Source organism: Crinia signifera, chromosome 3, assembly GCF_055691185.1.
Source record: "Crinia signifera chromosome 3, ASM5569118v1, whole genome shotgun sequence".
NCBI classification, from domain to species: domain Eukaryota; kingdom Metazoa; phylum Chordata; class Amphibia; order Anura; family Myobatrachidae; genus Crinia; species Crinia signifera.
In genome coordinates this window covers 262,845,701-262,860,384 of record NC_139219.1, presented here as the reverse complement: position 1 = coordinate 262,860,384, position 14,684 = coordinate 262,845,701, and the positions used below count along the sequence as shown (strand labels likewise).

Genomic DNA, 14,684 nt, shown 5'->3' with positions numbered 1-14,684 from the left:
CCTACACAAGTGTCCATGCCCCCAGCCCATTCTCAGTGTCCAATCTGTGCCTCCATTTTGGCACTCTGTCCATGTAAAGTCCAAATAAATCATCCTTTTTGTTTAGCAGCTAACCAAAATTTTGGCAACCATGGAATCGGTGTGTACTGTACCTGCGGCATACAGTTCAGGTTACAGTGCTTATAGCACACTAAAGCTAGCCATACACCTACAGATTTATTGGTACTTGTTTCCTAGCACGGCGCCAGCAATAAAGATTGTATCCATCGGGTCCTAAAAAATCGCGTGGATCGCATCGCATGCAACCAAATCGCATGCAATGCGATCAACGCGATTTTTACATTGGCCCCAATGTTAAATGCCCCCCAGACCCCAATTTTAATTGTATTCCCACCCTAATGGGTCAATTGCCCCCCATTGTTTACGCCACCCCACGATGAGCGCCAACCCGAAGCGTGGCGAGCGCCGACGGTACACGTCCTCCGACTTTTTCATACCCCCACTATCCACGTCGCGTGGAGTTGATTTTATATAGTGTGGCGAGCGCACGCGCATAACTTCACAGGTATTACGTGTCCCCTCGCGGGGCTCGCCACGCTTTGGGCTCGGTGGCTCGCTGCGCTCGCCACACTATAAAATATCTACTCCACGCTGACGTGGATAGTGGGGGTATGAAAAGGTCGGAGGACGCGTACCGCTGCCCCTCGCAGGCACGCTGCGCTCACCAAGCTTCGGGTTGGCGTTCATCGTGGGGTGGCATTAACAATGGGGGACATTTGACATAGAAATTACCCATCAGGGTGGGTATACAATAAAAAATCGGGTCCATTGGGCCATTTAACATTGTTCCCTATGTAAAATCGGGTCCATCGCATCGGTCGCATTGTATGCCATTATAATGGCATACAATGGACCCGATTTTACATAGGCATTTAACATTGAATACAATGCATTCAATGTTAAATCGCGTCGGTCGCATCGCATACCTTAAGTTAAGGCATGTGATGGATGCGATTTCTTAATTGTCGGGGAAAAGGCTAAAAATAGCCCTAAAGTCGCGTCCATCGCATACCTTAACTTAAGGTATGCGATCACCCACGACGGGCGCGTGCTAGGAAACAAGTACCGATTTATCTTCAGATCTGGCTAGTTGGAACAAAAACTTAGTAATGGATGAGAGCAAATGACAGCAGTGGACTGTGGCAGCAGCAGGAAAAATGCAGGGAGCCTATTGGCCGAGAGTCTTGAACAGCTCTCTCAACCTATTGGTGGTCAACCCATTGAATTCAATTTGACACCCAAATCCAAAAGCCACAAGATTCAACAGTGGGAAGATTGAGAGTACCTCATTTTGAGATCCGAAGCAGATGGAGAGATCCTAGTGTTGTGTGTCGGACTTTGAGCCCACTCACCTTTGGGTTTACCAATTACTTGTGAGCTTCTGTTTTGAGAATACAGTATGTTAATGTTGGATTATGTTCAAACATATTACCATCCCCTGCCTGCTTTCAGGATCACAGTGTAGAGAAACATCACTACCATCATTCTGATGTTCCTCTGCTACTGCAGCCTGAGTGACCTTACTCAGGCTGTCTGTTGCAGCCCAGCTTGCCAGGCCAAGGTCTGTTTCACAAAAAAAAAAAAAAAAAAATTTCCTTTTGGCAATTACTAGTTTTATTACTAGTGTTATTACTGTATTTTTGCAGTTGACATTATACACAACGTAGCTAACGGCCACTATTGATGATGCTAATAATGATTATATTATTTACAGAGCATTGGAAACATATAGACTTTGAATGGTGAATAGACTTTAAGCTTCTTACCTTAGAAATTTCTAGAGCCAATTCCAGGCACTGGTATCGCTTTACCAACAATTCTGTTCTGATATGTTAGCATTAAAGCATTTCTAGATTTTACAGTGTCTGATTTATGGTTAAATGCCCCTATTTTTTTATTGTAGGGATCACTTGCATGATGACTCTGAAATGGTGATGACAGAGTTTGCAAAATCTATTAGCAAACTAGTGTGTGGGCTTATTAGATTTGATCTGCAGAATTCAGCCAATATCCCACCAAATGAATGTGATCTGCTCTGCAGCAGCCTCAGGGTGACTTTGGTACCTCCCTCTGGCCCAGGAGTCGGTGCCTCTGTGTTCAAGCCCTTCCTTTCTCTGCTGGACAGAAGCATGTCGAGCTCTGTGAAAATGGGTAGGTCCTCTAATCTCAGTGTGTAATTAGGTTGTATCTAGGGAAGCCAATCCCGGGGTGTATTTTTTTTCAATCCCGAATTCGAGATTGAAAAATGCCCAATCCCGGGATTGGCTTTCCTATTAAAAAAAAGCTGAGCAGGAATGCGGCTGAGAGCCAGGCGGGTGTGAGACACATATCCAGGCAGGGGCGGCTGGAAGCCGGGCCGGGGAAAAAATACAGGTGGGCGGTGTGGCTGGAGGCTGGCAGAACGTCTGAGCTGCTGTGCGGCCTACGCTGCATGACCTCTGACAAGGTCATGCTGCACAGAGCCCCATAGACGAAGACGGGAGAATTCGGGCAGCATCTGAGCACTCGCTCAGACGCTGCCTGGCATCAGACTGCGCATGGGCAGTCTGATCCCGGGATTGGAAACCCTGTCCATTTTGGAGCCAAATCCTGGGATCCCACCTATCCCGATCCTGGGATTGGCCGCCCTAGTTGTATCCTCTTGACAGGTAAGGACCTAGCTCAGTTGTTCTTTGAGGCACCCCAACAGACCAGATTTTAAGTATATCCGTGACTTTAATACCTTAGTCAGTTTGATTATACCATTTGTGCATAAGCAGGGTTATCACTGAAACTGGGACTTTTGGGGTGCCTTGAGGACCATCTTTGGGAAACTCAGGCCTATAGTAGCTTTCTTTTTGAGTTTCAGATTGCAGTCACTCTTTAAAGATGTCATTGCAATATCATTAATGTCCCATTGGATTTGTTTTGTAGCGTTCATAGAAAACATTCCAGAGTTATTTACACACCTAAACATTGAGAAAGATGAAGTGGATTTGAGAGCATTGATTGAGGCCTTATTAAATCTGATGGAGGACCCAGACAAGGATGTCCGCGTAGCCTTCAGTGGGAACATCAGTTCTATCTTAGAGTCTGTGAACTGTGAAGAAGGGTGTCTGAATGAGGTACACACAATAACCACTTTCCTGAGATGCTGCTTGTTTTCATATTTATGATGGGCATAATAAACATTGGGCATAATAAACATTGGGGTTTCTTGAATGCATTTACCAGGGGCGTAACTATAGCACTGCAGCCCCCGCCACCGCGGGGGGGCGCTGTGCATATGGGGGCGCCGGGGGCTGCGGTGCTATAATTAAACCCCCCCTCAATCCCCCGCAGACTTACCTATCGCGCTGGTCCCGGCGGCTCCGTTCTTCTGCTGAGGACCACCACAAAATGGCCGCCCCCATATAGCACACAGTTCTAAGAAGAACGGAGCCGCCGGGACCAGCGCGATAGGTAAGGCTGTGGGGGATTGAGGGGGGGTTTGCATGGGCGGCGGGGTAGGGGTGCTCGGCGGGACGGGACGGGGGGGGGGGGGGCGCCCAAAACGTAGCTACGCCACTGGCATTTACATACAAGTCAGTTAACATATTTGAATGCTTCATTACAGTGCTTTACTTGAAAGCAGTGTAATGTAGCATTATGTATGTAGATACAGCTGCAGTCACACACATATTATAGGCATGCTGCATATTATTTAGTCAGAAGAAGTGCATTGTATTTGCACCATTGGCTAGCACGACATGCTGAACCAATTTATCATTTGTTTTTGTACCTGCATTTATATATAATGCATCTGTGGAAGTGAACAGGTTACAGCAATGGCATTTCTTAGAGTAAGGGTACTACCAGAGAATCTCTAGCATAATCCCCTGACCCCTGCAAGCCTATTGCCCAGACACTAACTGCCATTGGAAACATCAACCTTCTGGCTTGAACACACATATAACCGGAAGCACCAGGTGCTGCTAATAAGCCAGTGATTCCCAATACATCATAGGAAAACCTGGGTTAGATCTCCCTAGCCCTGCTTGTGTTGCTGTTCTAAATCCTAGACTTGATCTTCCACATTACCCTCATGAGGAAGTATGCAGTTCCTGCCACACTATCTATATATCTTTCTCCTTCATCCTAGGGGACACTGAAGTCACTACGCTGGGGATAGAGTGGTTTAATGGAGTAGTCGGCACTTTAAGAAATTGAAGTGTAGCATGGCTCCCCACCTCTATCCTCCCATCAGACTCCAGTGTTAGTTAAGTGCCCGGAGAAGTCGGATCCCTGGGCAAGGGCTCCTTCTATAGGGGCTCTTATTGCTTTAATAATTATTATTTTTTTTTTTTTTACTTGAAGTGACACAGGCAGCCAGGGGACCCTGCTGGCTGCCTGCCTACTTCGTGGGATGCCCTCCGGGGGGTCAGAGCGGCACTGCCTGCGGTGCACGCTGCTGACCCCGGCCACCGGTGCATCACCGCAGGGTACCTGCCACAGCCGCCGCGGCTAGTGTTACAGGTCCGCGGCCGCGTCACCTGCCGGAGGTTTCAGGTGCAAGCGCCGGGTGATGGCTGGACCAGGATAGCGCACTGGTCCAGTGGGGAGTGCAGGCTGTCACTCAGCACCGCTGTCACAGAGCGTGCTGAGCGGGAGGACGGAAGGAGCGGAGTCTAACTCCTTCTCTTCCCTTCTAACTGTCCTCGGCACGGCACAGCACCATTTCCTGCCCATGCTGCCTCCCAGTACTTGGTGTGCCTCCACGGACCCTTCCTAAACAGGACATTGAGGCACCTCTCGATCTCCTCAGGCTGTAGAAGACACTGCACTGATTGAGTGCAAGGGGTTTTCCTTGTAGGATTCCCCTGCTGGAGAGTATCCTTTTTAAAGTGCTCCCAATTGTAATCCTTCCCTCTTTCACTGCTCCCTTTCAATTGTGAGTTGGGACAGCCTGTGATTTCTTTGTGTGTGTTGGTTTGCTATACCCACTTTCAACATGACAGCACAGAGTTCTCACTCTAAGGCTTCTCAGAAGCTGTTTGTTTGCACACAGTGTAAAGAACAGGGGAAGATGTACAGGAGCAGCCTTCTGCCCTCCTTAATGCTGAAGGGGTCACCAGTGTTTTATCCACACTGGCATCAGAACTGGCAGCGTCCCGTTGGGACAGGGAAATTTTATATTCACAGTTGGCCTCTATCAGCTCTGCAGAGCCCTCCTGGGCCAGGGATCTGATTAAATCTGTTGACTCCCCAGTTAGGTCAGCCAATGTACCCATGCAGGCCATAAGCGCCCCCCCTACTCCCAAAAAGAGGGGTGTCCCCTTGTTACTGCAAGTTGACTCTTCACAGGAGGAACAAGATGACCCTCTGGAAGAAAAAGAATTCCAAGAGGAACCCCTTCCCCCCTGTGGAGGAAGATTCTCAGGAAGGGACTCATGGTGTGGAAGCCCTAATTCAGGCTATTAAGCTCACTCTAAACGTAGCTGAGCTGGAGCCTCCGGCTCTTGTGTCTATATTCGGCCGTTCCACTAAATCCGTAGTTACCTTCTCGGAAAAGAAAGCAGCTCTTCCCATACCGGGGGCAGTGGCATTAAAAGATGAACCTGACAGGCGCCTGGAAACAGGCCTAAAACACTTTTACCACAGCAGGCGTCAGCCTACGCCCTATTTTTGTCATCTCCCGAGTCAGCAGGGCCATGGAAAAATGGGCGGAGGAACTATCCAGGCGTCTGTAAGAACAAAGGTAACTAGAAGATTCACAGATTCAGCAGCCTTTGTTGCCAGAATTTCGGCCTTATCAGTTACTGCTAGATGTTCCTTGTGGCTCAAATCCTGGCAGGCTGAAGTGGACATTAAAAAGGCGGGGGAGGCCCTACCCTTTACGAGGGAGGTTTTAGTTGGCCCAGAGCTGGACAAACTCATTGCTCAAGCCACAGGAGGGAAGTCTACTTTCCTTCCCTCCTCCGCTCCACCTCCAAAAAGATCCTACCAAGGACCGTCCTTTCGTTCCTTTTGGGGTGCCCCAAAATTCAGGGAAAAATCCGTCGCCCAGACGCCAAACATCCAGATAAACCCGCAGCATGACTTCCTTCCCTCCTACCTGGGGGATCCCAGAGTAGGAGCCCGACTTCTGGATTTCCTGGACACCTGGGAAAAATCCTGCAAGGACAACTGGGTTCTCTCAATCATCTCTCAGGGATACATAGTAGACTTAGCTTATTCCCCTCCTCAGCAGTTTTTCACAATGGGCCTTCCCCATGTGGAAAAGGACCGTCTTTTACTACTCCAGGGGATTCAACGATTGTTATCTGCCCAAGTCATAATGCCGGGTCCTTCTGCACACCGCACAGAAGGCTTTTATTCTCCTCTTTTTCTTGTACCGAAACCAGGCGGCTCTGTGCGCCCAATTTTAAATGTTGAAATCCTTGAACAGGTACATAGCTTACCACAAATTCAAAATGGAAACGCTATGGTCCATAGCGGCCGGTCTGGAACGGGGGGAATTTTTAGCTTCTTTGGACATCAAAGATGCCCATTTGCACGTTCCCATTTACAAACATCACCAAAAATTCCTTTGTTTTGCGATCAAAGTCTAACACGTCCGCACCACGCCTATTCACAAAAATAATGGCAGTCATGGTCGTCTTGCTGCATGCACAAGGAGTCAATATTGTCCCTTACTTGGATGATCTGCTGATCAAGGCCTCGTCCAAGGACCAGTTAATTAAAGCAATCCACGTAACTTGCCAAGTGTTAATACAACATGGCTGGATCCTGAATTACAAAAAAATTGCAACTGAATCCTTCCCAACGGATCCTTTTTCTGGGACTGATTCTGGACACTACGTTACAGTTTTTTTTCTACCTATGGACAAGATCCTATCACTTCAGGACTTAGCCAGACAGGTCCTTCGTCCTCATAGAGTATCTATACACCTTTGCATTCGCCTATTGAGGAAAATGGTGGCCTCTTTCGAGGCCCTCCCGTTCGGTCACTTTCATTCACGGAAGTTTCAACTCGACCTTCTCAACAGTGGTCTGGCTCACATGTGCACATGCACAAGCAGGTGGTTCTATCTCCATGCAGCCGCCTGTCTCAGCAGTGGTGGCTCCTTTCACCCAATCTTTTGGAAGGACATCGCTTTGAAATCTGGGAATGGACGATCCTCACGACGGACGCCAGCCTCAGGGGCTGGGGGGCAGTTGTGCTGGGACGTCACTTCCAGGGTCGTTGGTCCCCTCAGGCGGCGAAGCTTCCGATAAATATCCTGGAGCTTCGAGGATTTGCCTGAATGCGGACTTGCTCCTCAGAGGGCGAGCAGTTTGAATACAGTCGGACATGTCCATCGCCAGGGTGGAACACGCAGCCGCAGGGCCATGCAAGAAGTGCGCACGATTCTTCAATGGGCAGAGCACCAGGCTCAGGCCTTTTCAGAGGTTTTCATTCCGGTGGTAGACAACTGGGAGGCGGACTATCTAAGTCGCCAGGAAGTCCATCCGGGGGAATGTGCTCTTCACCCGGAGGTATTCTCCCGTTGGGGGTTACCCCAAATAGACATTATGGCCTCGAAGCACAATCACAAGCTTCCTCTGTATTGCTCCAGGTCTCGGGATCCAGCGGCAGTGGGGACCAATGCCCTGACCGCATCGTGGGATTGTGCCCTAATTTATCTGTTTCCGTTAATTCCGCGAGTACTGAAACGGATAAAACAGGAAAAGACAACAGTGATTTTGGTAGCTCCCAATTTGTCCTGGTCTTCTTTGGTATGCTGACCTTGAGGGGCTCCTGATAGATCAACCTTGGCATCTTCCTCCAAGAGACGACCTCTTACAACAGGGACCATTCGTCTACCGCGGCTTACTGCGGCTGCGTTTGACGGCGTGGCTGTTGAAGCCGCGCTGTTGAGCAGACATGGAATTACAAAATCTGTCATTCCCACGATGATGAGGGACAGGAAGGAAGTTACTTCCCGCCATTACTACAGTATATGGAAAGCTTATATTTCATGGTAAGAATGACATGTTACCTACATCCGTTTTCTGTCTGTCCCGTTTACTTCGGTTCCTGCAGTCTGGGTTTAAGGCAAGCCTTCACCTAGGATCTCTAAAGGTACAAGTGTCAGCCTTGTCTATTTTTTTTCATCGTTGCCTGGCAACCATTCCAGAGGTACAGACTTTCCTAAATGGGGTTCTCCGGCTCCAACCACCGGTTCGGGCTTCGGTGGAACCTTGGGACCTGCCTTTGGTACTTGAGTATCTCAAATGCAATTCCTTTGAACCTCTGGAATCTATTGACCTAAGCCTGCTCACTTGGAAAACAGTTATGCTTTTGGCCTTAGCTTTGGCATGCCGAGTGTCTGACCTTAGTGCTCTTTCATGCCGATCACCCTATCTGGTGTTCCACCTGGATAGGGCATAACTTCGAACCCATTTGGATTATTTGCCAAAAGTATTGTCTGTATATCATCTAAATCAACCTATTGTTGTTCCGGCCTTGACAGGAGATTCAGCATCTCTGGATGTAGTTTGGGCCTTGCAGGTCTATGTAGAACAAAGGACCTTCGAAAATCTGATTCTCTCTTTGTTATTTATGCTACCACTAAATTGGGTTGGCCAGCATCCAAACAAACTCTGGCCCAGTGGATATGTCATCATAAAGCAGGCATACTTTCAGGTTTCACAGTTACCGCCATTAAAAATTTCGGCCCATTCTACCCGTTCAGTGGGGCCGTCCAGGGCGGCATCCACAGGGTATCCCTTTAACAGTTCGGCCCAAATACCTTCATCCATTTTTATAGGTTTGACACCTTTGCAGCCTCTACGTCTAGTTTTGGCTGTACGGTGCCCAGTGCCTTTCTTCCAGTGCCTTCCCATGGGGATGGCTTTGGGACGTCCCCAGCGTAGTGACTTCAGTGTCCCCTAGGATGAAGGAGAAAATAGGAATTATGTACTCACCGTTAATTCCCTTTCTCGGAATCCATAGGGGAAACTGAACGCCCTCCCGGCGCTGTTCGTGCCAGTGTGGGGGTCTGTCTATACATGCGGTTGCTTCGTTTCTATGTATTTGTTTAGTTACATAATGTTCTATTTCTTACACTCTCTCTCTTTCTCTCTGCCAGAGATTCCCTGGTCTCTTGTCTCCTCTCGGGCACAGTTAACTGGAGTCTGAGGGGAGGGTAGAGGGGGAGGAGCCATGCTACACTTCAATTTCTTAAAGTGCTGACTCCTCATTATGCCACTCTATCCCCACGTAGTGACTTCAGTGTCCCCTATGGATTCGGGGAAAGGGAATTATCAGTGATTACCAAATTCCTATTATATATAGTTACAGGATACCACCGCACTCGCCATTCCTATGAATGGTGTGCAAACAGCACTCGCCATTCCCAGGTTGGGGTGCAGTGGCCTGTGACCACATGCTCTAGTAAATACAAATACAGGGGGCTCAACACTCACCAGAATAAACTAACTCACCTTAATATACAAATAATTAAATAAAAAAATAATGGGGTTTTTAGTTCAATGCATTTAAGCTTGCAGCCCATCGCCAAGGGACCCCATTTCACTGCAAGTCCTACAATAACCAAAATAATCAAATAAACCAATGACATATATACAAGCTACGGTTAAATTTCCCATTTTAAAAAATTTTCCACTAGCATTTTTACAGACACATCATTATGTGGCTGGCCTCTCTAGAATACTCTCGCCAAAAGATTATAATAACCCGTTGGACACACTCCTATCACGGGAAAATGTCCCATGTAAAGCGATTTCGACTCATTATGCATTTCTGCATGTGCCCATTCAACATGACACCATACAAACTGGGATGACACAATGGAGAGAACACTTACCTACGTTAACTATAAAAAAACTATTGAAAGCGCTAGAAGTTTCTTCTAAACTGGTACCAGCAGCGTCATATGTAGAACTATTCCTTAATGTGTTACATAGAACCTATTTGTCGCCACATCGTAGATATTTGATGGGACTAATCCCTGACCATCGATGCCTGCGATGTGGTATTCAGGGGGCGGAACTATTCCACTGTTTGTGGAAATGCCCAATAATACAGAGACTCTGGGTTCAGGTATGGAACTATACTACACAGTATCTAGTCTCGGCTATGTTGTTAACACCTGAATTGGCAATCTTTGGAATTATGCCGGAGGGCACACGTATTAGTCAGGGAGCACGAAAACTTCTGATCATAATAGCAGCGACAACGAAAAAGTGTATATTACAATGCTGGCTGCACACTACAGCCCCTCCATTCTCCCTTTTTCTTAGTAAATTAAACCATATTTTTAAAATGGAGTGGCTGGAAGCATCCTTGAGAAAAGATATATATACTGAAAAGTTTTTTAATACATGGGAAAGCTACATTGAAACGCAAACAAATGAAATAAAGATCCAGGTTTGGAATTGCTTCCGAAACAGAGGCAGAACTACCATTGGTGCAGCAGGTGCATTGCACCGGGGCCCCTGAGGACTAAGGGGCCCATTGCTGTCTAGACCAGCAGCTTGTACCCCTGTCACTCACTGGTGTGGGGCCTAAAGTGTTCTTTTGCACCTGGGCCCACCACTCACAAGTTCCGCCACTGTTCCGAAATACACTATGGTATGAGGAGAGAGTGAATGCACAAGACCCACCGATCCAATTTTTAGGGTAATAACATAGCCTATAGACAAAAGTTTAGATTCTTAAGGACCTAAAAGGAGGGAATATAGATGGGGAAAAGGAACCGGACCCGACCAGACCATGCAGAATTTAAGTGAATGTAATTTTTTCTCTTTTTTTTTTTTTTATTATTATTGTTTTTGTTATTAGAGAGAGAGTACCCTAATGTTAGAAAGACGATTAGGTGTATTGAATTACTTTGTATTTGAAACTGTGCAATGTATATGGGATGAAAGAAAAGAAAAGAAATGAAATGTAATGATTTTCTTTGATATCACGCTTCAATAAAAGAAAGTTTAAAAAAAAAAAAAGTCCTACAATAACAATTGGTCTCTTAATCTTATGTTATATTTATACTTCTTATATATATTTTTTTATTTAAATGCAATGTGTGTGTATTTGTATAATATAAAATCTGCTTTGATACATTGTCCACTAATATATTTAATTCACACAATGCAGCTGTTGGTTACTAGAATAAAGGCGGCATACACAAATGCTCAGATGGCGAGGGATAACGAAATGAAAGACACCCTTATTCTGACAACAGGCGACATTGGGCGGTGAGTTAAATTGACATATCAATTCCCTTTTCGTTACTAAACAAAACTAGTAGACCTGTAGACCCAATGAAGTCACAGAGCATACTAAGCAGGTGGGTCTAGATGTGATCAATGGTAAAAGTAAAGATAATTGGATACATACATCAGTTAATGTCACATCTGTACCTAAAGCAGGAACCAATCCCTGTAAATATTTAGGGGTAAATTTACTAAGATAGGGGATGTTGTCCATCTTCAAAAGAACTCATTAAATTTAACCCTTAGTGCCTCAAAATGCCTGTTTTGACACAATGATCATATTGATTGATAATTTTATAAAATGTGTCCTTTCTAGTGCGGCTAAAGGAGATTTGGTGCCATTTGCACTACTACACCTGCTACATTGTCTTCTGTCCAAGTCTACATCTGTAGCTGGAGCATCCTACACAGAAATCCGGTCTCTGGCAGAGGCAAAGGCAATACGTTTGCAGGACTTCTTTAGCCAGTATAAGAAGCCTATATGCAAGGTTAGATAGCGCATTTTGCTTTGCCATTTTTGTATGTTGTTTTCAGATTTTCTCTATGAACCGTTTGTACAACTTAAGTATATTATTTTCCATCTAGTTTCTAGTGGAATCACTGCACACGAGTCAGCAAACTCTTCTCGCCAGCACCCCAGGGCGCAGCAGCGAACTGCAGAAGCAAGAGGCCGCGCATCACAGGGAAGCGGCCCTGGACATCCTGTCTGAGATAGCCAATGTGTTTGACTTCCCTGACCTCAACCGCTTTTTAACAGTAAGCACTTTCTTTTTTGTATCTGGTCTTGTGTCCTGACTAACCAGCAAATTGTATTGAAATAATGACTGTACATTGATGTCGTTCTTTGTTTTATATAGAAGACCTTGCAACTTCTGCTTCCATATCTTGCTGCCAAAGCCAGCCCAGCAGCTTCTGCTCTGATCAGAACCATTGCCAAACAGCTCAATGCGAACCGCAGGGAGATCCTGATCAATAACTTCAAGTACATCTTCTCTCATCTGGTCTGTTCCTGCACCAAGGATGAGCTGGAGAAGTCACTTCACTACCTGAAGGTGAGGACACTGTTTCTCTTTTGCCCTGAGTAATTTTCCTTCAGCAATATGAGAGAACAGGAAACTCTCGAATGTAAGCTCTGTCCACCTAGAGGCCGGGCACTCTAAGGATAGAATGCTTCAACCTAAGTGCAAGAAAGTCTCTTCCACCAGTCATGGTCAGTCTATCCTGCAGTCCAGGCTGCTATGGACTTGAACTCTGCCAAGTCTTCATGTACACACTGAGCACCTGAGTCTATATTCTATTTGTAAGGAAGGTGTTGCTGATAAGAACACACAGCAATTGTGACTGATCCAATTTGCTGAACCCCACCTCCCTGTCTCCACTGCAATGTACACACACATAGATGGCAAAGTACTGTACATAGGGTGAAATTTAATGGGATGAGAGATTCAGAAAGTGAGCGATTTGATAAGAAATCTCCAGGTTTGTTAAAGCGGCAATCATTTACACTGCAAAATCAAACTGTTTTGCAGTGTAAATGATCGGCCCTTAAAAAAATCTGGAGATTTCTTACCAAATCTCTCTTTCTGAATCTCTCATCCTACTAAATTTCACCCAAGACCACACTATTCGACTGCAGGGGTCTCGCTATCAATATCCTTCATTGTCCTGCATGTACAGGCGATAGAGGATGTCCCGGTTGATGCACAGGAGCATGCATCATCGGTGACATTTTGCTTATATGCTGGACAGTATTTAGATCTTGACGTTACAACCTGTCAGCATCGGCAAAATCGTTTTAAATTTGTCCAATGTGTGCGCAGCTTAGGTTGCAAAACTAAGGGGAAAGTATGTAGCGTCTCCAGAAATCCGAATAGATGCTATAATGTATAATGTGAGATCATAGGGTTGAGACCACTATCCTTTAGATCAGGCATGTCCAACGTTGGCCCTCCAGATGTTTTGAAACTACACATCCCAGCATGCTTTGCAATAGTTTTAGCATTCTCTAATAGCAAAACTGTGGCAAAGCATGCTGGGATGTGTAGTTTCACAACATCTGGAGGGCCAACGTTGGACATGCCTGCTTTAGATCATGGGTCCTCAAACTGTGGCCCTCCAGATGTTGTGAAACTACAATTCCCGGCATGCCTTGCCACAGTTTTAACACTCCCTTATAGGAAAACTGTGGCAAGGCATGCTGGGATTTGTAGTTTCACCACATCTGGAGGGCCGCAGTTTGAGGACCCATGCTTTAGATTAAAGTTAATGTATGATAGCTTGACAATGGGCCACTGACATTTGAAATTTCTGGATATGGGTTTTCCTGCATTCTCCATTTGCTGTCTGTACCACATTGGAATGCCTCTGTACTTTGCCCCAATGTACAGAATGAAACTGAGATTGAGCTGGGCAGTTTACTCAGACAGGATTACCAGGGATTGCACAATGAACTACTGCTGCGTCTTGGGGAACACTACCAACAAGTCTTCAATGGTCTGTCCATTTTGGCTTCCTTTGCATCCAGTGATGATCCTTACCAAGGACCCAGGAATATCACTAAACAAGAGATAATGGTGAGACAGCATTAGAAAATAAAGCTACAATATTTAATACATCCGTATTTACAGTTGTGACATTTGAGGTTATTTTTCTTGCAGGCTGATTACCTCCAACCCAAGCTTCTCGGAATTCTGGCTTTCTTTAATATGCACTTACTGAGTTCCAGCATTGGCATTGAAGACAAAAAGATGGTAAGCAATTTGCCTGTAAAGAGGACAGTGTTCTAATTGTGCATTTTGTACTGTGTGCTATTATTGAAAAAATGTTTTTCTTATGGGGCGACGATGTAGTGTGCTGAGCAATCTTGTTAAGCACAGATCGCTCAGCACAAAGCGCTGCACCAACACTGTGTGTGCTGTGCTCGTTTTACGCGGGCCTCACTACGCTCACCAAGCTTCGGGCTCAGTGACTGCGCTTGTCTCACTTTATAAAGTCAACTCCACGCCAATGTGGATAGTAGGGGTATGAACAGGTCGGGAGGATGCGTACCGCGTCCCCTCGCGGGCCTCACTGCGCTTGCCACATGGGCTGACATGGATAGTGGGGATGTGCTAAATCGCATCGCATGCAAATCACATGCAAATGTGATCCGTGGGCAATACCGCCGTGAAACTACACAAGTACCCTAGTTTTATACCGCATGCAGTATAAATCTAGTCAGGTGATAACGACACGCATCGCTGTCACCATGGTTCCTACACACACAGCGATTTTACTTAATTTCTAAGCGATCTGGTCAAATTTAGTTAGATCGCTTAGAAAATAGGCAAAATTCGCCCGTGTGTAAGCCCCATAAGTTAGACATGCAGATCAATTCAATGTATTTC

The 14,684-nt window shown here is 46.0% G+C and overlaps 1 protein-coding gene across 2 annotated transcripts in view; it reads left to right on the top strand.

Moving 5' to 3' along the window:
- Positions 1 to 14,684, top strand: part of ATR (ATR checkpoint kinase) — an 87,304-nt gene that overhangs the window by 21,425 nt on the left and 51,195 nt on the right. For both annotated transcript variants that reach the window (XM_083177990.1, XM_083177989.1), the window contains exons 10-17: positions 1,964 to 2,211; positions 2,974 to 3,164; positions 11,180 to 11,280; positions 11,615 to 11,786; positions 11,884 to 12,054; positions 12,156 to 12,350; positions 13,686 to 13,871; positions 13,956 to 14,048. In XM_083177990.1, coding sequence (XP_083034116.1) covers positions 1,964 to 2,211; positions 2,974 to 3,164; positions 11,180 to 11,280; positions 11,615 to 11,786; positions 11,884 to 12,054; positions 12,156 to 12,350; positions 13,686 to 13,871; positions 13,956 to 14,048 — 1,357 coding nt within the window. The remainder of the gene's footprint in view (positions 1 to 1,963; positions 2,212 to 2,973; positions 3,165 to 11,179; positions 11,281 to 11,614; positions 11,787 to 11,883; positions 12,055 to 12,155; positions 12,351 to 13,685; positions 13,872 to 13,955; positions 14,049 to 14,684) is intronic.